This window comes from Heterodontus francisci, chromosome 17, assembly GCF_036365525.1.
Source record: "Heterodontus francisci isolate sHetFra1 chromosome 17, sHetFra1.hap1, whole genome shotgun sequence".
Lineage (NCBI taxonomy): Eukaryota > Metazoa > Chordata > Chondrichthyes > Heterodontiformes > Heterodontidae > Heterodontus > Heterodontus francisci.
The window spans coordinates 39,317,708-39,341,160 of NC_090387.1; the positions used below are offsets into that span (position 1 = coordinate 39,317,708).

Genomic DNA, 23,453 nt, shown 5'->3' on the forward strand with positions numbered 1-23,453 from the left:
TAAAAAAAAAATAGGTTCCTCATGTCACTTCTAGTTATTTTGCCAGTCACCTTAAAACTATGTCCTATAGTTATTGACTCTTCAGCCACTGGAAACAGTTTCTTCTTTATTTTTCTATTCTTTTATTGCGCCTTTAAGCATTAAAGAAAATCTTCATTGAGATGTGCACTGTTTTCTGTTTCTTTGAATGTATTTCAGGGCATCAGTATGGCTCACATTAAAAATTGAAAAGCTTCCACGATGAAGTGTTCTTGAACCTGCTGTGCCCAATGTGCATGAATTGTGGCGGTATGGCTTGAAACTGGTAATCTTCATAAAGAAGACATGCTGCAAGCTTTCCTTTGGGTCCTGATTGTTTATATTAATCTCTGTGTGTTTATGCCTTTTTTAAAGTTTTGACATACCTTGATGAGATTCACTGGAAGTTAAGGTGCACAAGAGGATTGTTTGGGTATAATTTTCCAAATTTGCAGCCACAGGAAATTGCACCCCCATATTTATAGCACAGCTTTGGTCAAATTGCTTGTGCTACATGGGGGTTAACAAATGGAAAGGCAGAATTCCTTGTTTTGTCTCTACTTTATAAATTCCCCACCCGTGGTATTCCAAATATGATCCTTGGGTACATGTGACTCCTGATATTGTAAAGTGTTTACAGTGTATTTGTATCGCATATCCGTAATGTACTTCAGTTTTATTGAGGCTTATTGGGCATGAATCAATATTTGTCTTTAAGCTGACCTAAGTATGTGGCACATGGATATGCTGTACCATGAGAAATAATGTAATTTTATTCTAAAATTTTATGTAATCTAAAATTATTTTTTTTAAAAAAGAAAGTGGATTATGATTTTGTTTGAGGCTGTTTTATTCAGTTTTTTTTTTAAACTCTAGAGGATGCCAGCCCCCATCAGACTGAGGGAGCTAATCCGGACCATCCGGACAGCCAGGACCCAAGCTGAGGAGCGAGAGATGATACAGAAGGAATGTGCTTCAATTCGATCTTCATTCAGGGAAGAAGATAATACCTACCGCTGTCGAAATGTGGCAAAACTACTGTACATGCACATGTTAGGATATCCTGCCCACTTTGGCCAGGTAAACTGCTAATTTGGTTGTTGCCAGTTTTTTGTGAGGGTGATTAGATATAAGCAACATTGTGATTATTTTAAAAGAATTGTCAAATTTAAATCAGTTTTGGTATGAGTTAATACTTGTTTTGTTCTCTGGTCAATTTCTGAATTAGTACCACGGACTTGCTTTAAGAAAATGTTGCTGCACACAAAATCAGTTGTCCAATAGATGAGCAACACAGGCCAAAAATGCTTCAGGTTCTATCTTGGGTCTATATTTAGAGTTAAACAACGTCAGCTGGGTGACTATTGGGGCCATTATAAATTATTTCTATTCCTCTCTGTTAGTGAGAGGGGAAAAATAGACCATGGTTCTTGTTATTTCGTGACCCCTTACTCAAGGATGCAGGTTGCCTGGATGCTGTTTGAAAGCAGGATTAGATTTGGCTCTAGTGCCCGTAAAATAGCTAGTCAACACTCCAATCTCGTCTTGCGTAAACATGGCTACTTAAGCAAGAAATCAAATGGCAACTGGATTAATGTGAATGTGAGCATGTTTAAATGAAGCCAGTAAACTTGGTTAAGTTTTTGATTAAGTAACAGAGGTTGGATGAGTTCAGTGCAGTTGACATCTATACGGACTTTCAAAAGGTGTTTGATAAAAGTACTACATATCAGGCTTGTCAGCAAAATTGGAATAATTGAGCGTGTTCAAGACAGAAATTGATAGATTTCTGGATGCTAATGACATCGAGGGATCTGGGGATAGTGGGGGAACAATGGTGTAGAATTAGATGATCAGCCATGATATGTTTGAATGGCAGAGCAGGCTCGATGGGCCAAATGGCCTATTCCTGCTCCTGTTCCCTATGTTTCTATGAAGCCCATGGGATAAAAAGGACAGTAGCAGCATGGATACAAAATTGGCTAATGGATAGAAGTCACAGCATTGTGGTGAATAACTGCTGTCAGACTGGAGGGAGGTACACAGTGGTGTTCCCCAGGGTTCAGTACTCGGCCCAATGCTGTTTTTGATGTATGTTAATAACTAGGACTTGAAGTTACAGGGCACAAATTCAAAATTTGGAAGTGTTGTAAACAGTGAGGAAACAAATAATAGACTTCAGGTGGACACATGGTGAATGAAATTCAGTGCAGAAAAGTGAGGTAATGCATTTTGGTAGAGGCGGTATAAGCTAAATGATACAATTTTAAAGGGGATGCAAAAGCAGAAAGAACTGGGGGTGTTGCACAAATTTATGAAGGTAGAAGGGCAAATTAATAAAGCAGTTAACAAAGAAGATTAAGAAGAGATTTGATCGAGGTGTTTAAACATGAAGATTAGTTAGTGAATAAAGAGAAATTGCTTCCACCAGGAGGTGGGTTAATAACCAGAGCGTGGATTTCAGTTGGTTGGCAAAAGAACTAGAGGCGACACAAGACACTTTTTTTATGCAATGAGTGGTGAGGATTTGGAATGTCTGATAGGGTGGTGGATGCAGATTCAATCGTAGTTTTCAAAAGGGAATTGGATAAATACTTGGAGAAACAAATTGCAGTGATGTGGGTAAAGAACAGGGGAGTGGGACATAGCGGATTGTTCTTCGAAAGAGCCTGGACAGACTCCATGGGCTGAATGATGGCCTCCTGCGCTGTACTATTCTATGAAATTGGTTGGTTTAGGTCTTTATCTGAGTTGTGGGCAGAAGTTTTGCCATACTGAAAATGTGTCTTAATTGTGCAAAAGAGAAATATCTAGGTCTTTTTGTGTTTAAGCATTAAATGGTAAATCATGGTACTGAATGTGAAATTAATGGTACTGACTATGAAATTGATATTGTGAGTGAGCCTGAGACATTGCCCCTTAACTTCTATTTCTGTTCTTCTTGAAATATAAGCAATTTGCTCCCTTTTTAAAAAATATTGCATAGGATCTTCTCTATTTTTTGAGTCTGTTTCCTTGCTGCTTAACTGTCTGTATTTAATGCCTTATTTTGGGATGCAAAAGTGCTGTGAGGAAAAACTTTTTCACACAGCGCGTGGTTAAGGTCTGGGATACACAGCCTGAGTATGATACCGGCAGGTTCAATCGAGGCATTCAAAAGGGCATTAGGCTGTTAGCTGAAAAGGAAGAATGTGCAGGTTATGGGGAGAAGGCAGGGGAATGGCAATAGGCGAATTGCTCAGAGCTGGTGCGGACAAGATGGGCCGATTGGCCGCCTCCTATGCAGTAATGATTCTGATTCTGGGTAAATTTGGCAGTACCCAAGAATTGGTTAAAATTCATCCCTGTAGTCGTCTTGCTTACAGTCCTTGTTCTTTTCATCCTTACAGTGTTGGTGATTTATTGAACTATATAGCCCCTTATACAGGTACCACAGCATTGTTTGCTAATTGATGCGGATTTGCCTGTATAGTGTTTTACGTCTAGCCATAGATTTGACATCAAGCTGAAGACCAAAAAATATCTAAACAAGAGGGCAGTGACTCTTCCTATGATCTCTCAAGTGTTCTATAATATCATTTAAAAAAATCAGATTCACAAGCAACATTTTAGTTGTGATGATGGAATCAATATTTAAGGTGTCCTGTTTGTGTTTTACATATACGTTTTTGTCCACTACAGTTGGAGTGCCTAAAGCTGATTGCTTCACAGAAATTTACAGACAAACGGATTGGTTATCTCGGTGCTATGTTATTGCTCGATGAACGGCAAGATGTCCACTTGCTCATGACAAATTGTATAAAAAAGTAAGTACTGTTCTTAAAAAATTAATTCAGTATTGTGATAAGCAGCCAGTTTGTATATTTGCTTTTTCACCATTCAGTCAGTGGCTGAAATTCTGAATGTAGCTTTCAAAACAAATTGTAAATGACTACTGGATTATTCTGAAATTATTTCTAACATCACAATGCTTTTGCTATGTGTTTACTTTTTAATCATTCATTGATCTTATAATTTCTCAAACAAGTTTTTAATGTTTTCAAGTCTTAGAACCTTATTTGTCTGCATTTACTATCACCTCCTGATGTTGGTTAGTTGGATTTGTATTTGTACTGTTTGACAAAGGATCCCAGCACTGAACAGGTAATGATCATATTGCATACTACAGAAATTGGGATTGAAAGTCTTCAAATTCAAGCACTGTTGCATTGTTTAAAATGATGGTAGATATACATAGAAGATCGTGGCCTGATCTGAAGCATTGTTGAGGCGATTTGCAGTCCAGTATTTTGATTGGAAGATTTGATGGTGCATTTAGGGTCAGGGTCCTCTGGTGATTATCTTCAGTTTCCCTGTGCGTAGTTAAGGCACTGTTATTTAAAGGATTTTTATGTTTAAGCACATTATCGATAGATGCACACTACTCCTGTTATTAACATTAACCAAGTGAACTCCGGTGTACTGGGTGCGATGCATCAGAGGATACTAAGGGAACGGAAATTGCGGAGGCACTTGCCATAATCTTCCAATCCTCAAATATAGGAGCAGTGCCAGAGGACTGGAGAATTGCAAATGTTAGACTCTTGTTCAATGAAGGGTGTAAAAATAAGCCCAACCAGTCTGTTTAACCTCAGTGATGGGAAAGCTTTTAGAAACAATAATCTGGGACAAAGTTGACAGTCATTTGGATAAATATGGATTAATTAAGCAAAGCTAGTACAGCTTCATTAAAGGCAAAATTGAGTAACTTGATTGAGTTTTTTGATGAGGTAAGAGGATAGATAATGCAGTTGGTGTGATTAAGTGCCGCATGACAGGCTTGTCAGCAAAGTTAAAGCCCATTGAATAAAAGGGACAGCAGCATCATGGATATGAAGTTGGCTGAGTAACAGGAAACAAAGCTGTTAATCAGAATGGAGGAAGGTATGTTGTGGGGTTCCCCAGGGGTCGGTACTCGGACTGTTGCCTTTCTTGATTTTTGTTAATAATATAAACTTGGATGTGCAATGCACAACTTCAACACTTACAGATGACGCAAAAGTTGGAAATATTGTGAACTGTGAGGAAGTTAGTGATAAACTTCAAGAGGACATAGGAGAATGGGTGGACATGTGGCAGATCGAAGTTAATACAGAGAAATGTGAAGTGATACAATTTGGTAGGAAGAGCAAGGAGAGGCAATTCTAAAAGGAGTGCAGGAGCAGAGACACCTAGGGGTCTATGTGTAAATTATTGAAAGTGGCAGGGCAGATTAGGTTAAGAAAGCAGCTAATGAGGCAAATGGGACCCTAGGCTTTATAAATGGAGGCATAAAATACAAAAGTAAGGAAGTTATGATAAATGTGTATAAAACTACTGATTCGGCCTCCAACTGGAATATTGTGTCCAGTTCTGAGCACCATACTTTAGGGAGGATGTGAAGGCATTAAAGAGGATACAGAAAAAAGGATGGTTCTAGGGATGAGGGACTTCAGCTATGAGAATAGGTTGGAGAAGCTGGAGTTCTCTTTGGAGAAGAAAATGTTGAGAGATTATGATAAAGAATAAAGAGTGTGCTTATGACATATGCCAGGTAGAAAATACTATTAAGAACCAGGCTGAATGTAGAAGGTCCAGAGAGGAAGTGAAAAAGCAAATAAGAGAAGCAGAGAGAGAGCATGAGAAGAGACTGGCAGCTAGCATTAAAGGAAATGCCAAAGTTTTCTGTAGACATATAAATAGTAAAAAGGTGGTAAAAGGACGAGTGGGGCCAATTCAGACCAGACAGGGGATTTACACATGGAGGCAGAGGGCATAGCTGAGGTATTAAATGAATACTTTGCATCTTCTTCCTTGGTAATGTTGAAAGAGGAGGTGCGTCAGATACTAGAGGGGTTTAAAATTGATAGAGGAAGTATTAAATAGGCTGTCTGAACTTCAAGTGGATCAAGAACTAGGGCCAGATGAAATGCATCCAAGGATACTGAGGGAAGTGAGGGTGGAAATCACAGGCGTTGGCCATAATTTTTCAGTCTTAGACTCTAGGTTGGTGCCAGAGGACTGGAGAATTGCAAATGTTACACCCTTGTTCAAAAAAGGATGTAAAGATAAGCCCAGCAACTACAGGCATGTCAGTTTAACTTTGGTGGTGGTGAAACTTCTAGAAAAAATAATTTGGAACAAAATCAATAGTCGCATGGACAAATGCGAGTTAATTAAGGAAAGCCAGAATGTATTTCTTAAGGGAAAAACATGTTTAACTAACTTGTTGGAGTTTGTTGAGGAGGTAACAGAGCGGGTTGATGAGGGCAATGCTGTTGATTTGGTGTACATGGACTTTGATACAGTGCCACACAACAGACTTGTGAGCAAACTTGTAGCTCATGGAATAAAAGGGCCGGTAGCACCATGGGTACAAAATTGGCTGAGTGCTAGGAAACCAAGAGTAGTGTTTTTAATGGATGTTTTTCGGCTGGAGGAAGGTTTGTTGTGGAGTTCCCCAGGGATCAGTGTTGGGACCCTTGCTTTTCCTGATATATAATAGGGCGGCACAGTGGCGCAGTGGTTAGCACTGCAGCCTCACAGCTCCAGGGACCCGGGTTCGATTCTGGGCACTGCCTGTGTGGAGTTTGCAAGTTCTCCCTGTGTCTGCGTGGGTTTTCTCCGGGTGCTCCGGTTTCCTCCCACAAGCCAAAAGACTTGCAGGTTGATAAGTAAATTGGCCATTATAAATTGTCACTAGTATAGGTAGGTGGTAGGAAAATATAGGAACAGGTGGGGATGTTTGGTAGGAATATAGGATTAGTATAAATGGGTGGTTGATGGTCGGCACAGACTCGGTGGGCCGAAGGGCCTGTTTCAGTGCTGTATCTCTAATCTAATCTAATCATAATAATGACCTAGACTTTGGTGTACAGGGCACAGTTTCAAAGTTTGCAGATGATAAGAAACTTTGAAGCATTGTGAACTGTGAGGAGGATAGTGTAGAACTTCAAAAGGACATAGACAAGTTGGTGGAATGGGCAGATGAAGTTCAATGCAGAGAAATGTGAGGTGATTCATTTTGGTAGGAAGAACGCGGAGAGACAATATAGAATAAAGGGCACAAATCTAAAGTGGGTGCAGGAGCAGAGGGACTTAAGTGTATATGTGCATAAATCACTGAAGGTGGCAGGACAGGTTAAGAGAGCAGTTAATAAAGCATACAGTATTCTGGGCGTTATTAATAGAGGCATAGAGTACAAGAGCAAGGAAGTTGTGTTGAACTTGTACAAGGCACTAGTTCAGCCTCAGCTGGAGTATTGTGTCCAATTCTGAGCGCCACACTTGAGGAAAGACGTGAGAGCACTGGAGAGAGTACAGAAGAGATTCACGAGGATGGTTCCAGAAATGAGAGATTTCAGTTATGAAGATAGATTGGCGAAGTTGGGACTGTTTTCCTTGGAGAAGAGAAGGCCGAGAGGTGATTTGATGGAGATATTCAAAATCATGAGGGGTCTGGATAGAGTAGACAGAGAGAAACTGTTCCCACTTGTGAAAGGATGGAGAACAAGAGGGCACAGATTTAAAGTATTTGGTAAGAGAAGCAAAAGTGACATGAGGAAAAACTTTTTCATGCAGCGAGTGGTTCAGGTCTGGAATGTATTGCCTGAGAAAGTGGTGGAGGCAGGTTCAATTGAAGCATTCAAAAGGGAATTAGACAGTTATATGAAAAGGAAGAATATGCAGGGTTATGGGAGAAGGCGGGGGATTGGGACTGAGGGAATTGCTCTCTCAGAGCCAGTATGGACACGGTGTGTCGAATGACCTCCTTGTGCACTGTAACAATTCTGTGAAATTTGATGGAGGTGTTCGAAATCTCAAGAACCAGAGGACACCGTTTTAAGGTGATTGCCTCTGGATTCTTTTGCCAATGTGAGGGATATCTTTATGCATATTCATATAGATAGATGCTTGATAAGCAAGAGGGTGGAAGGTTATCCGGGGTAGGTGGAAATGTCGAGTAATCAGTTCAGCCATGAACTTATTGAATGGCGGAACAGGCTCGAGGGTCCTCCTAATTCGTATGTTCATTTTGTGGTTAGTATCTGGATTGCACTGCCTGAGTGTGATGAAGGCAGATTCAATTGTGGCTTTCAAAAGGAAATTAGATAATTATATGAAGAAAAAAGATTTACAGGGCTAATGGGAAAGGGTGGAGGAGTGGAACTAGCTGAGTTGCTCTTGCAAAGAGCAGGCACGGATCCAACGAGCTGTATGGCCCCCTTCTGTGCTGTAACCATTCTGAGAGTCTATAATTCTAACAGACATCTCTAGCCTGGGACCCAAATCCAGGAGCTGAGATTGAAAGAATGGAAACCAAATGCCTTTTTTTTTTGCTGTTCCGATGAGGAAGCAGCAAGAATAGGAAGTAAAAAGACGAGTACAGAGTTTGGAGATCAAGGCTCTACTGAAATGCTTTTATACTGACATTACGAAACATTTGTGTTCCCAGGAGTGAATTCAACTTAAATATGCTTTGCAGTCTTGTTTTCAGCAGAAATATTTTAATTCACTTGGCAACAGTTGCTTTGTTTAGTTGTCATTGGCATAAAGCTGCCGCTTTTGCAGATGTTGCTATGGTGACCATAAAAACTCCCAAGACCAGATGGAGAACAATTTAGGGTTAAGAATCTTGACCCAAACTTGTAAGATTGGGTGAAGGAGAAAGAACCTTTGCTGTTGCAATCCAGAGTTGTGTCTGTTTCCCAAAAATTAGGCTCATTGCTATAAGGACACCAAAGAAGAAACCATCTTGCAACATGCTTCTGTGAACATTAAACATGTGAAGATATCTGTCATCCCAACAGCCCTAGCTGAAACAGATTACCAAATTCAGCTTTCTGAATATTGAGTGCACAACCTTAATGAGAGAAAGACAGTCTTTTTTTTCCTGATGCTGAAAGGTCCTGCGAGAAAGCATATTGAAAGTTGTTACACCGTCTGTGTGCTTTGTTTCTCAAATAATCTGTATTTCTTCAAGCTGGCCCCATATCATACTTCAACTCGTGCATTGTATGGCCTTTAGGTACTGAACCTCTTGAAAGTGAATTATAAATCTACTGTATTTTTGGTGATAACTATGGTAAAAGGCAGTCACAGCTAGTTGAACTTAGTGCTTCATGTACTGGTATGCTTCAAGAGCCAGTTTAACTTCTTTTGGTGTTACACAGCTTTCACTCCTCAGAGTTCAAAAATAACAAAATAAACTTCCTGTGCTTTGAAATAGGATTTGTGAATTCTCAAAAAAAAAATTAACAAAAAAAATGGAAGCACTCATGTTTTAAGCGTACTGTAACTATGGGTTGTATTTTGCTGCTATTTGCTGCAGCTGCTTCCAGTGGAAGTTGACAATGTCCAAATTGATTGATTTAATTAATAAGGGATTATATTTCTCCGGGAATCTACCAAATTCTGTGGTAACTGTTACAGTTCAGTTTTAGAACATGATTGGTCGAATTGCTTTTCTTCTCCTGCCTGTCCCAACTGTACCTAGTCGCATTGTGGCTTTGGAGTAAGGTGTCTGTGCTAGACAAGAAAACATTTTTACCTTCAAATTGATTTGTGTCGTTATGACCGAGCCAGGAGGTACTCCTCCACTGTTTTTCTAGTTCCACTTCTCCACGGGTCGCAACATATATTTAAATTTTTTCCCAGTTGCCAATGCGGTCAATCATAGACTCTATTTTTATCCCAGAATAAAGTACACCAACTAGGTTTCTTCAATAAACAACAAAATTATCAGTTTATTGTAGAACAAGTCTTAACCAGAAACGATGCAAAGCATTAACACACAGATTGAAATATAAAAGTTCCCTTTTTACCTTCACCCCTCACACACATACACCGGTTAACAGAAAAAGGATTTGCTCTTTCGAGTTCTATTACAAAAAAAAAAGACAAAGAATACTTTGGCCAAATAATTGCTAATTCTTAAAGAAAAAAGAGAAGATACGAAAAAATGTCAGATGTCCTTTGTTTCGGTTTGGCATACTGAATACACGTAGAAGGCTGTAACTGGGATCTTCCTGGAACAGTTCTCGTCAGGCAACATTGAAGATCCGTATGGGCAGGCTTTCCAGGAAAAATGCAGCAACAGGAGTTTCAGGCTCTTAGTTACACTTGCTTCTCAGCCCTTCTTAAAGAGATGGAAAAGTTGGCAGGCTTGTGTTTTTTAGAGTTGGGGTTTGCTCCCTTGGCAAGTTTTCTCCAACTGTCCAAAGTGAAACCAAAAACAATGTCACAAGAGTCAAGTCTCCTGACCCCTATAAATCTTGACCTGTCGCTTCTTTCCCCAAGTCAAAATAACCCCTGCTGGGGGTTATCTGAAGACAGGAGCCTTCCAGTAAGGGCTCGTTTTTAGCACCCCTTGATTCTTCCAGTATTTGTTTGTTTTCAAACCCAGTTTTCAAAAGACCTTCTGATGATTAAAAAAAAAACAAAGTTCCAGCATCTATGGAATCCTTTTCAGTTTTAAAACAGAAGTCCTCAAAAAAATAACAAAAAAAGGAAGCTGTCATCAGTGTTTTAAGCATACTGTAACTATGGGCTGTATTTTGCTGCTATTTGCTGTAGCTGCTTCCAGTGGAAGTTGACAATGTCCAAATTGACTTAATGTGAACTTTTCACCAAGGAGAAGAGCATCAATATTGTGGAAACACCATCACCTCCAAGTTACCCTCCAAACTGAGCAGCATCCTAGTGGCAACATATGTTTTAGTCCTTAGTTGTAACTAGATCAATATGCTGAAATTCGCTACCTAAAACCATTGTATAAACACCATCAACACAAGGATTGCAACAGTTCAAGATGGTGGCTCACCACCACCTTCTCAGGATAACTAAGATTGGGCAATTAACGCGGCCTTGTCAATATTGCATATCCCAGGAACGGAAAATATTTTTTAGTTTGACATGTCGATTTCCCAAAGAAATGGTCCAGTCAAAGGACTGGCTTATGGAGGTTCTTTTTTGTAGCAGACTTGCATTGAATCATAGAATTAAAGGGAGTAACTAAGTAATCCAAAGGTAAGTCATGGCAGGAGATCTCGCACCTGTGATATCCTCCTCCTGCGCTATGTGGGAAATCAGGGACGCTTCCAGTGTCCCTGATGACCATGTGTGCAGGAAGTGTATCCATCTGCAGCTGCTGGCTACCCGAATTGAGCTGGAGCTGCAGGTGGATTCACTGTGGAGCGTCCGCAATGCCGAGATCATCGCGTATAGCACGTTTAGTGAGGTGGTCACACTGCAGGCAAATGCTGCAAAGGCAGAAAGGTGACCACCAGGCAGAGTAGAGGAAGGCAGGTACTGCAGGAGTCCCCTGTGGCCATCCCCCTCTCTAACAGATATACCGCTTTGGATATTGTTGGGGGAGATGGCTCGGGAAAGCAGCAAGCACCAAGTTCATGGCACAGGAGGGGAGGAAGTAGAGTGGTGGGACTACAGTAATAGGGGATTCAATCGTAAGGGGAACAGCCAGAAGTTTCTGTGGCCACAAAAGAGACTCCAGGATGGTATGTTGCCTCCCTCATGCTCTGGTCAAGGATGTCTCTGAGCAGCTGTAGGGCATTCTGATGGGGGAGGGCGAGCAGCCAGCTGTTGTGGTACATATTGGTACCAACGACATAGGTAAAAAAGGGATGAAGTCCTGCAAGCTGAATATAGGGAGTTAGGACTTAAATTAAAAAGTAGGACCTCAAAGGTAGTAATCTCAGGATTACTACCAGTGCCAAGTGCGAGCGAGAGCAGAAATAGCAGGATATATCAGATGAGTACTTGCTTGGCTGGAGAAATGGTGTAGCAGGGAGGGATTCAGATTTGTGGGACATTGGGACCGGTTCTGGGGAAGGTGGGACCAGTACAAGCTGGACGGTTTGCATCTGGGCAGGACCGGGACCAATTTTCTCTGGGGTGTGGGGAGGGGAGGTGTTTACTAGTGCTGTCGAGGAGGGTTTAAACTAGAATGGCAGGTTATTATCTGAATGGTGACAGATTGGGAAAGGGGGAGGAGCAACGAGACCTGGGTGGCCTTGTACAGTCAAAGGACATTCAGGTGCAGCAAGCAGTTAGGAAGGCGAATGTATGTTGGCCTTCATTGCAAGAGGATTTGAGTACAGAAGCAAGGATGTCTTACTGTAGTTATACAGGGCCTTGGTGAGACCACATCTGGAGTATTTGTGTGCAGTTTTGGTCCCCTTATCTGAGGAAGGATACTCTTGCCATGGAGGGAGTCCAGAGAAGATTTCCTGAGATGGCAGGATTGACGTATGAGGAGAGATTGGGTCGACTAGGCCAATATTCACTAGAGTTTAGAAGAATGTGAGGGAATCTCGTAGAAACCTATAAAATTCTAACAGGACTAGACAGGCTAGATGCAGGGGGGATGTCCCCGATGGCTGGGGTGTCCAGAACCAGGGGTCACCGTCTCAGGATACGGGGTATATGCCATTTAGAACTGAGATGAGGAGAAATTTCTTCACTCAGAGGGTGGTGAACCTGTGGAATTCTCTACCGCAGAAGGCAGTGGAGGCCAAGTCATTAAATATGTTCAAGGAGGAGAGATATTTAATGCCAAAGGGATCAAGGAATATGGGGAGAAATCGGGAACAGGGTACTGAATTAGACAATTAGCCATGATCTTTTTTGAATTGCGGAGCAGGTCTGAAGGGCCGAATGGCCTACTCCTGTTTTCTATGTTTCTATGAATGAAACAACATTTGGGGTGGTCATTTGGCCCATCACAAATGTGCCAGCTCTTTACCTAATTAATCCTGCTCTGTCCCCATTGCGCACTCATAATTTTCCTCCAAGTATTTATCCAATTCCTTTTTGAAAATTACTATTGAATCTGCTTGCACCAGCCTTTCAGGCATTGCATTTCAAATCTCTCAAGCTCACGTGCATATTTAAAAAAAAAAATAGTCCTTGTGTTGTGTCTCATTCTTTTCCTTACCACCTTAAATCTGTGTTCTCTGGTTACTGACCCTTCTACTAGAAGCTGTTTCTGTTTACTTACTCTGTCTAAAACCTTCATAATTTTGAATCCCTCTATCCAATCTCAACCTTCGCAGCTTGATGTTAGCTGCTAATCTGTTCTCCTGCACTCTCTGTCCCTTTTGTTTCCTTTTTTGAGATCTCCTCTGTACTTAGTATTCATTTTGGTTCCCTACTGTTATCAACTGTATATTTGTCATAAGCCTCATTTTTTTTCTGTTTCATTTTAATCTTTCTCTTTCTGCATCCAGGGAGCTCTAGATTTGGATGCCATTTCCTCCTTGTGGAAATGTGTCTACTCTGTACCTGAACCATCCCCTCATTGAGGGCCTCCCATTGTTCAGTTACTGTTTTGCCTACCAATTTTCAGTTCCAATCCACCTGGACTAGATCCAGTATTCCGTCACACTTTTTTTTTCATTGTGCGCAGCCTGTTTGTTGCACTACTCAGTACTTGAAAATTGCAGTACAGCTGCACTTGGGAATATGTTAAAGGGAACATTTGTTGTGCGTGGCTTGTTCGTTTCACTGCGCAGTACATTGCAGATTGTGGGAACATTGCAGCCATGCAGCTTGTGGGAACATTGGCCAGATCCCCCTTTTTTTAAACTCATGGAAATTAGCCCTTCTCTTGCTAAATACTTTTATGCTTGATTTGTACCTTGTCCTTTTCCATAATGATTCTAAACCTGATATTATGGTCAATGTTTCTCAGATGCTCACTGACTAGAATGTGTTCCACTTGCCCCATTTAATTCCCCTGATTTAGCACTGCTTCCACTGGGCTGGAAATAAACAGATCAAGAAAGTTCTTATGCACATTTCAAGAATCCCTTCCACTCTTTGCTTTTTAGACTGTCATTTTCCCAGTCTATGTAAGGATAATTATGCATGTCACACTTGCTGATTGCAAAGGCAAGCAAGAAACAAAGTCCAAGGGTTTTGACAATACCTCTCTAAATATTGTAGAGAGTATAGAAGATGGCATAGGGTACGAGGCTGTGATACAATCAAGGTTTTATGAGTCCATGCTCTTCTGAGCAGCAAACCGATTAACTTAGTGATGTAGAATGCTGCTGCTCTCAGCTACGGGGACTTGTCTTTAAACCCATCCCAAACCAATGGGTTGAAAATCTCTCTGCCACCAGTAAAGGTTTTGAGAAATATAAGTTGAAACATATTCAGCTTGTGCAAGTTGAACAGATTCTGGTTGAGTTCGCCCACTCAAGCTTAAAATCAGCTTAAAATTTGAACTAGGTTAGGTAGAAGAGGCAGGGTAATATTTTATTCATTAAGTTTGCTTTTGTCGTAAATATTTTGGGGAAATCGTTCCACATGTCCATATCTCTGTTATGGTAAGTTTCTGTTCTAGATGGTGGAGAGTTTTGATGTTTAATGGGCGGCGCAGTGGTTAGCACTGCAGCCTCACAGCTCCAGCAACCTGGGTTCGGTTCTGGGTACTGTCTGTGCGGAGTTTGCAAGTTCTCCCCGTGACTGCGTGGGTTTCTGCCGGGTGCTCTGGTTTCCTTCCACAGCCAAAGACTTGCAGGTTGATGGGTAAATTGGCCATTGTAAATTGCCCCTAGTGTAGGTAGGTAGTAGGAGAATGTGGTAGGGAATATGGGATTAATGCAGGATTAGTATAAATGGGTGGTTGTTGTCGGCACAGACTCGGGGGGGGCTGAAGGGCCTGTTTCAATGCTGTATCTCTCTATGACTGACTCTAATGCTATGCACCCAGAGCTACAATATTGTTGGGAATAGTGATTTGTTCAGCATGATATGGAGGGCTGCAGTTGTTGTTGAGACTGATCTAAATTCTTAAGAAATTGCATTCGTGAAGCATCTTTGATGCCTACTGGGCATCCCACAGGACCAGCCAATTAATTACTTTTGAAGTATTCACTCATGTCCTTCAGGGAGGAAATCTGCCCTCCTGACCCTATCTGGCTGACATGTGATTCCAGACCTACAGCAATGTGGTTGACTTGTAACTGCTCTCTGAAATGGCCTAGAAGCCAATCAGTTGTACTGAATCACTACAAATAAGTTAAATAATAAAACTGGATGGACCACCCGGCATCAGCCTAGACACCGGGAACAGCAAAGGCATACCCTGCTTAGTTGACCCTGCAAAGTCGCCCTCACTAAAGTCTGGGGACTTGTGCCAAACGTGGGAGAGCTGTCCCACAGAGGAGTCAAGCAACAGCCTGATGATGTAATACTCACCAAATCATGTCCCAGACCATCACCATCCCTGGTTATGTCCTGTCTCACTGACAGGACAGGCACACAAGAGGTGGCAGCATAGTGGGATACAGTTGGGAGGGAGTGACTGACTCTGGACCCCATGAGGTCTTGTGGCATCAGGTCAAATATGGTCAAGGAAGCCTCCTGCTGATTACAACCTACCAGCCTCCTTGAGCTGATGAATCAGTACTCCTCCATGTTGAACGCCAGTTGGAAGAAGGGTATTGTGGGTCGGGGACCTCAATGTCCATCACCAAGATTGGCTCGTAGCACCACTACTGACACAGTTGGCAGTGTCCTGAAGGACATATCTGACAGATTGACCCTGTGGCAGGTGGTGAGCGAAGAATCTACTTGACCTTGTCCTCACCAATCAACCTTTTGCCAATGTATCTGTCCATGACAATATTGGTAGGAGTGACCACTGCACAGTCCTTGTGGAAACGACGGCCCATCTTCATACTGAGGACATTCTGCATCGTGTTGTGTGGCCTACCACCATGCTAAACGGGTTAGATTCAGAACTTAAAATTGGGCATCCATGAGTGCTGTGGGCCATCAGCAACAGCAGAATTATACTCCCATTACAATCTGTAATCTAGTGGCCTGACCTATCCCTCACTCAAGCCAGGGGACCAACCCTTGATCAGTGAAGAGTGTAGGAAAGCATGCCAGGATCTGCAGCAAGCATACCTAAAAGAGGTGCCAACCTGGGGAAACTACAATGCATGATTATGTGCATGCTAAACAGGGAAAGCAGCATGTCAGAGACAGCTAAGTGATCCTACACCCAATGAATCAGACCAGCCCAGAGCTCTGCAGTCTTGCCATATCTAGTCATGAATGGTGGTGGACAGTTACCGAATTATCCGGAGGAGGAGGCGGCTCCTCAAACATGCCCGCCCATCAATGATGGCAGAGCCAGCACATCAGTGCAAAAGACAAGACTAAAGCATTTGCAACCATCTTCAGCCAGAGGTGGCGTGTGGATGATCATTCTCGGTGCTCTTCTGAGCAAGACCTGGGCAAAATTCAGGCTTGGGCTGATAAGTGGCAAGTAACATTCGTGCCACACAAGTGGCAGGCAATGATGATCTCCAGCGAGAGAATCTCTTCATCTTGACATTGAATGTCTTACCACTGCTGAATTCCCCACTATCAACATCCACATGGTCATCATTGACCAGAAACTTAACTGGGGGAGGGGTGTGTGTGCATGAAATGTATATTATATGTAGACAGTAATGTGTGTGTATATACATACTGTGTATGCGTGAGCAGGTCAGAGACTGGGAATTCTGCCCCGAGTAACCCACCACCTGACTCCACAAAGCCTGTCCACCATCTACAAGTCTTAAGTCAGGAGTGTGTTGGAATACTCTCCACTTGCCTGGATGGGTGCGGTTCCAACAACACTCGGGAGGCTCGACACCATCCAAGATAAAGAAGCCCGCTTGATCACCCCATTCACAACCTTCAACATTCACTTCCCTCCACCACTGATGCTCACCGGCAGTGTGTACCATATTTAAGATGCACTGCAGCAATTCACCATGTGTCCTTCAGCACCTTCCAAACCTGCCACCTCTTACACCGAGACGAACAAAGGCAGCAGACATGTGGGACCACCACCATCTGCAAGTTCCCCTCCAAGCCACACACCAGGCGATACTGCTGTTCCTTCACTGTCACTGGGTTGAAATTCTGGAAATCTCTCCCTAACAGCACAGTGGGTGTACCTATACCAGATGGACTGCAGCAGTTCAAGAAGGTGGCTCACTACCACCTTCTCGAGGGCAATAACTGCTGGCTTTGCCATGGTGCTCACATCCCATGAATGAATGAAAAAAAGACTGGAAGGAAGCCATGTTTTTAAGTTAATTGTGCTTGATCTTGATGACAGACATGTCATTTTTCAGCAAAATTACTGTTCACTTTGCAAAGCTGGGCTTTGTTCGATTTGTATTAAAACTTAAACTGGAATTATAATTTTAAGTATTTTTCAGAAATTTAGCTGAAAACATTTATTTATGAACAACTATAGCTAATCAAACCCATATTGTGAAACTGTCATTGTTCTACATTAATGTTTTTTTTTAAACTATTGCCAGTGACCTGAACCACAGTACTCAATATGTGCAGGGCCTGGCTCTCTGCACACTTGGCTGTATGGGATCATCAGAGATGTGCAGAGATCTCGCAGGAGAAGTGGAGAAACTACTGAAAACATCCAACTCTTACCTGAGAAAGAAGGTAAAGTATTTTTATACTGCAGTCTTACTGTTGCATTTTAGAATGCATTTACACTTGTTATAGTATCAGTTTTCAATCAGATTTGAATTGCGGCAGATATAACGCTAAATGCAGCCTAAATCCAAAGTCAGGCCTGGATCTAATACCAGGGTGAAGTGGCATTTGCTTCCCAGGAGGACACAGCCTCACTGTATTCCACTTTGGAGTGTATTTGGGCTCTAATGCCTGATTTATACTAATATTGGTGTGATTGCAAAATTATTTTGCACTACTGCTGAGCTCTTGTAGTATAAAAGCCCCTTAATTCAAATGGACTACTCTCGGAATTTTAAATCCTAGAAAATCTGGTGTATTTACTACACCTTTGGGAGAAGTTGCACCAGCAACTTTTGAATTGAACTTTTGAACCAGTCAAGAAAAAACATCAGTGCAGGTTTGCTGGTTATAAGCAATGACTGTCGTGGTAAACTGTGTCTCCATTAGTGTGAAACAGCCTCTTGTTCAAACTGGATAGGTAGCAGGAAAGTAGCAGAATAAGTAAACAAAAGAAATAAAAATCAAGCTTGAAAAATGTTAAAGGGAAACTAATCAAGTACATCAAATGGCGTGGGTTACCTTTTGTCTAGTGCTAACCCGAATAATGTATGTTATAGTTAGGAATGAATTTAGACCACAAAGGATATTTCATCTTTCCATTTTGCATGACGCTCAAGGACATTTTCATATATTTTCTTGTGCAATTCACTTGAATAATTTTAAACTGCACAAGAAATGAAGAACACATTGATGGAATTTTTTTTAGATGGTGTTTACTATTGATATTGTATTAGTAGTTTGAAGTTGGTTGGTCAACCAATGTTTAAATCACCAGTTTATTCTACTAGTTATGGTGATGAGTAGAGCCATAGTCATTTACTGCACAGAAGGAGGCCGTTCAGCCCATTGAGTCCATGTCAGCTTTCCATGGAGCTATTCAGTCAGTCCCACTCCCCCGCCCAATCCCCATAGCCCTGCAAGTTTATTTCCTTCAAGTGGCCATCCAATTTCCTTTTGGAGTCATTGGTTTTGTCTTCGCTCCCACCACCATTGTGGGCAGCAAGTTCCAGGTCATTACCACCCGCTGTGTTTATTTAAAAAAAAAGGTTCTTCCTCATATTCCCCCTGCATTTCTTGCCCAAAACTTTCAGTGTGTCCCCTAGTCCATGTACCATTAGTTAATGGGAACAGTTTTTCCTTGTCTGACTTTTCTAAACCTGTCTCTTCTCAATCTCCTTTGTCGTAAGGAGAACAACCCCAGCTTTTCCAACCTAATCTTGTAACTAAAATCCCCAATCCCTGGAACCACTCTGGTAAATCTCCTCTGCATCCTCTCAAGGACCCTCACATCCTTCCTGAAGTATGGTAACCAGAACTGGACGCAGTACTCCATTTGGGGCCTAACCAGAGGTTTCTCAAGGTTCAGCATAACTTCCCTACTTCTGTAATTAATGCCTGTGTATGAAGTCCAAGATCCCATATGCTTTACTAACCACACTCGACATGTCCTGCTACCTTCAAAGATCAATGCACATGTGCTCCCAGGTTCATCTGCTCCTGCACACACCTTAGAACTGTGCCATTAAGTCTACATTGCCTCTTCCTATTCCTTCTGCCAAAATGCATCACCTCACACTTGTCTGTATTAAACTCCATCTGCCACCTTTCTGCCCATTCGCTAGCCTATCTATGTTGCAGGCGGTTCATATCATCAGTTTGCCACAACTCCAAGTTTGCTGACATCAACAAATTTTGAGATTGTATTCTGTGTTCCAAGATCCGAGTCATTTATATATAGCAAAAAAATAGTGGTTCCACCACTGTCTACCATCCTGCAGTCTGGGAAAACAACATTTACTACGGTTTGCTGTTTTCTATTCTTCTGCCAATTTTTCTATCGAATTAGACATGGACCCTCCTATTCCATAAGAGCAGGAGTAGGCCATTCAGCCCCTCAAGCCTACCTCGCCATTCAGTAAGATCATGCTTGACCTGCCCCAGACCTCAATTCCTCTTTTGTGCCAGCTCCTCATAGCCCTCACTCCCTAATATTTCAAAAATCTATCTCCCTCCTTTTTAAATACTGGCAGTGATCTAGCCTCCACAACTCTCTGGGGTAGAGAATTCCAGACATTCACTACCCTCTGAGAGAAGAAATTCCTTCGCATCTCAGTTTTAAATGAGTGTCCCCTTATCCTGTAGCTATGTCCCCTAGTTTGAGATTCCCCCACTAGTGGGAACATCTTCGCAACATCTACCCTGTCAAGAATCTTGTATGTTTCAATAAGATCACCCCTCATTCTTCTAAACTCTAATGAATAAAGGCCTAACCTGTTTAGCTGTTCAACCCCTTCATCCCAGGAATCAGCCTAATGAATCTCTTTTGAGCTGCCTCCGATGTCAGTATATCCTTTCTTAAATACGGGATCAAAACTATACACAGTACTCCAGGTGTGGCCTCGCCAACACCCTGTACAGTTGTAACAAGACTTCCCTATTTTTAATCTCCAACCCCCTAGCAATAAAGGCCAATATTTCATTTGCCGCCTTAATTACTTGCTGCACCTGCATGTTAACTTTTTGTGTTTAATGCACAAGAACACCCTATGTGCTGCACTTTTTTGAAGTCTCTCTCCATTTAAATAGTCTGCCTTTTGATTCTTCCTACCAAAGTGGATGACCTCACACTTTCCTACATTAAACTCCATCTGCCAGGTTTTTGCCCACTCATTCATTCAACCTATCTATATCCCCTTGCAAATTCCTTATGTCCTCATGACACATGCTTTCCCACCTATTTTTATATAGTCAGCAAATTTGGCTATATTACACTGCCCCTTCCTCCAAGTCGTTAATATAGATAGTAAATAATTGAGGCCTTAGGACTGATCTTTGTGACACTCCACTAGTTACGTCTTCCAACCTGAAAAAGACCCATTAATCCCAACTCTCTCTCCTGTGAGTTAATCAATCCTCAGTCCATGCTGATACATTATCCCCAATACCATGAGCTCCTATCTTGTGCAATAATCTTTTATGTGGCACCTTATTGAATGCCTTCTGGAAATCTAAATACCCTGCATCTACCAGTTCCACTTTATCAACTCTGCTTGTCATATCCTCAAAGAAATCTAGCAAATTTGTCAATTTTGTTAACCAACATTTTTTGTGGTACCTTATCAAATGTTTTGTTAAAATCCATATAAAGAATATCCACCTGCTCTGTTACGTCATCAAAAATTCAATTCGATTGGTCAAGCATGATCTGCCTTTTACAAATCTGTGTTGGCTATCCTTTAATTGACTCAAACCTCTCTAAGTGTCTGACTTTTTTCCCCCTGATTGTTGTTTCTAAAACCTTACCCACCATGACGTTAAACTAACTGGCCCGTAGTTGCTCGGACTGTCCTTACGCCCGTTCTTGAATAAGGGTGTCACATTTGCCACACTCCAATCCTTTGGCACCACCCCCGTATCCAGGGAAGATTGGAAGATTAGCCCGTCCGTTATCTCCACCCGCACCTCCTTTAGCAACCTCGGTTGCAAGCCATCCAGACCAGGTGATTTGTCTACCCCAAGCATAGCCAGCCATTTTAGTACCTCTCCCTTTCAGTTTTTACCCTATCCACTGCCTCTACACTCTCTGCTTTTACTGATGTTTTGTCAGATTCCACTTCCTTAGTGAACACTGATGCAAAGTACTCACTAAGTACATTTGTCTTGCCCTGAACCTCCAAGCATATATTAACCTTTTTGTCCCTAATAGGCCACACTCTACCTCTTACTATCTGCTTACTATTTACATGCCAGTGAAAGATTTTTGGGTTCCCTTTCAAGTTGACTGCCATTAGATTCTTGTAGTCTCTTTGCCAGTCTTATTTTCCTTTTCACCTCCCCTTTCAACTTATTGGATATGGCCTGGTTCTCACCTGACGTGCATCATACATCCTCTTTTTTTATTTCGTCGTGATCTCTCTCTCCCTCATCATCTAAGGAGCCCTTGGTTCCCTTACCTTTCACCCTTGTTGGAATGTACCCAGTAGTCCAAACGTTATGCGGCACTGTAGCTAACTGCATGGATTAGTCTTTTGCATCTGCTGGTGTGATACTGATTTAGTGTTGTGGGCTATAACTACATCCGTTGTGTGGGATCTATCATCTTGTCAAGAGATCGGATAAATCAGCTTGCTCTAGGATGCTGTATGTGAGTTTTGTGCAAGTGAAGCGTTGATCAGGTGCTGTCAGAGATGTGCATTGGATGGTACAATAGCCTCAGTTAACGTGGTAAACCAATGTAATATCATTGCTTTGCAAAATGATCTATAAATTGAAATTGAGTAGATGCTTATTTAGTTTAATATTTATAGTGGTCTCTGCTCCACCTAAGGAATGGGATGTCCATCTTCAGGGTACATGGATCCAAATAAGTTAGATAATTCATATGCTTTGCGTTGTGCTCATATTGACTTGCTATTAATTTTGTTCCTCAGCAAAGTTCTGGACAGACAGTACTGAGCAGTGATGTATGCAATTCAGGAGAGATTTGTTCCAATCTTTGTCAGAATGCAGTGCATGCTTCGTTAGCCGTTCTCCGTGTAGGTGTGAAGATCTTCAGTGAAAGTCAAAGGGAGCTATTTAATAAGGACTTGATATGGGCCTTTACTAAAGAAAAGGGTATGAAAGAAGTTGAATCCTGAAATGGTTGAGATCAAGGTGAGTTATTTTAGATTAGTTAGGCTAATAGGGGTTCTGGGTTCAAGTCCCACTCGAGGATTTAAAGGCCACTGAAGGAGCTATCATGACGCAGCCTATCGGGTTATTAGTTAGCCTGCGAATCCTTCCAATACTCCACACTGTTCTCTAAGGGAAAGAGTGTGAAGATGGGGAAAAACAAACAAGCTAGGCTAATGGATTAGCATTTGGGGCCATCTTCAGCCAGAAGTGCTGAGTAGAAGATCCAACTCGGCCTCCTCCTGAGGTCCCAGCATCACAGATGCCAGTCTTCAGCCAATCCGATTCATTCCACGTGATATCAAGAAATGGCTGAAGGCATTGGATACTGCAAAGGTTATGGGTCCTGACAACATCCCGAATGTAGTACTGAAGACTTGTGCTGCAGAACTAGCCATGCCCCTCACCAAGCTGTTCCAGCACAGCTACAACACTGGCATCTACCTGACTGTGTGGAATACTGCCCAGGTATGTCTTGTCCACAAAAGTCCAAACCGGACAATTTCTGTTCCAATAGTCTACTCTCTGTTATCAGCAAGCATCACTTAAACAGCAATAACCTGCTCACCAATGCTCAGTTTAGGTTCCGTCAGGGTCACTCGGCTCTTGACCTCAATACAGCCTTTGTCCAAACATGGACAAAAGAGCTGAATTCAAGAGGTGAGGTGAGTAATTACGCTTGACATCAGGGCATCATTTGACTGAATGTGGCATCAAGGAGCCCTAGCAAAATTGATATCAGTGGGAATTGGTGGTTGGGGAGAGGGGGTGCGGGTGTGGGATATTTTCCACTACTCTGAGTCATACTTAGTACAAAGAAAGATGGTTGTGGTTGTTGGAGGCCAATCTTCTCAGCCCCAGGGCATTGCTGCAGGAGTTCCTCAGGGTAGTATCCTAGGCCCAACCGTCTTCAGCTGCTTCATCAATGACCTTCCCTCCGTCATAACGTCAGAAGTGGGGATGTTTGCTGATTGGTATTGAACATTATACATTTGCAACTCCTCAGATACTGAAGCAGTCTGTGTCCATATACAGCAAGACCTGGACAACATTCAGGCTTGGGCTGATAAGTGGGAAGTAACATTTGTACTGCACAAGTGTCAGGCAATGACTATTTCCAGCAAGAAAGAATCTAACCATCTCCCCTGACA

At 42.0% G+C, this 23,453-nt stretch overlaps 1 protein-coding gene across 2 annotated transcripts in view; it reads left to right on the forward strand.

The window, feature by feature from the left end:
• Positions 1 to 23,453, forward strand: part of ap1g1 (adaptor related protein complex 1 subunit gamma 1) — a 153,116-nt gene that overhangs the window by 27,028 nt on the left and 102,635 nt on the right. For both annotated transcript variants that reach the window (XM_068049304.1, XM_068049303.1), the window contains exons 2-4: positions 895 to 1,098; positions 3,700 to 3,824; positions 17,394 to 17,535. In XM_068049304.1, the coding sequence (XP_067905405.1) occupies positions 898 to 1,098; positions 3,700 to 3,824; positions 17,394 to 17,535 (468 nt within the window). In that variant the 5' untranslated portion in view covers positions 895 to 897. The remainder of the gene's footprint in view (positions 1 to 894; positions 1,099 to 3,699; positions 3,825 to 17,393; positions 17,536 to 23,453) is intronic.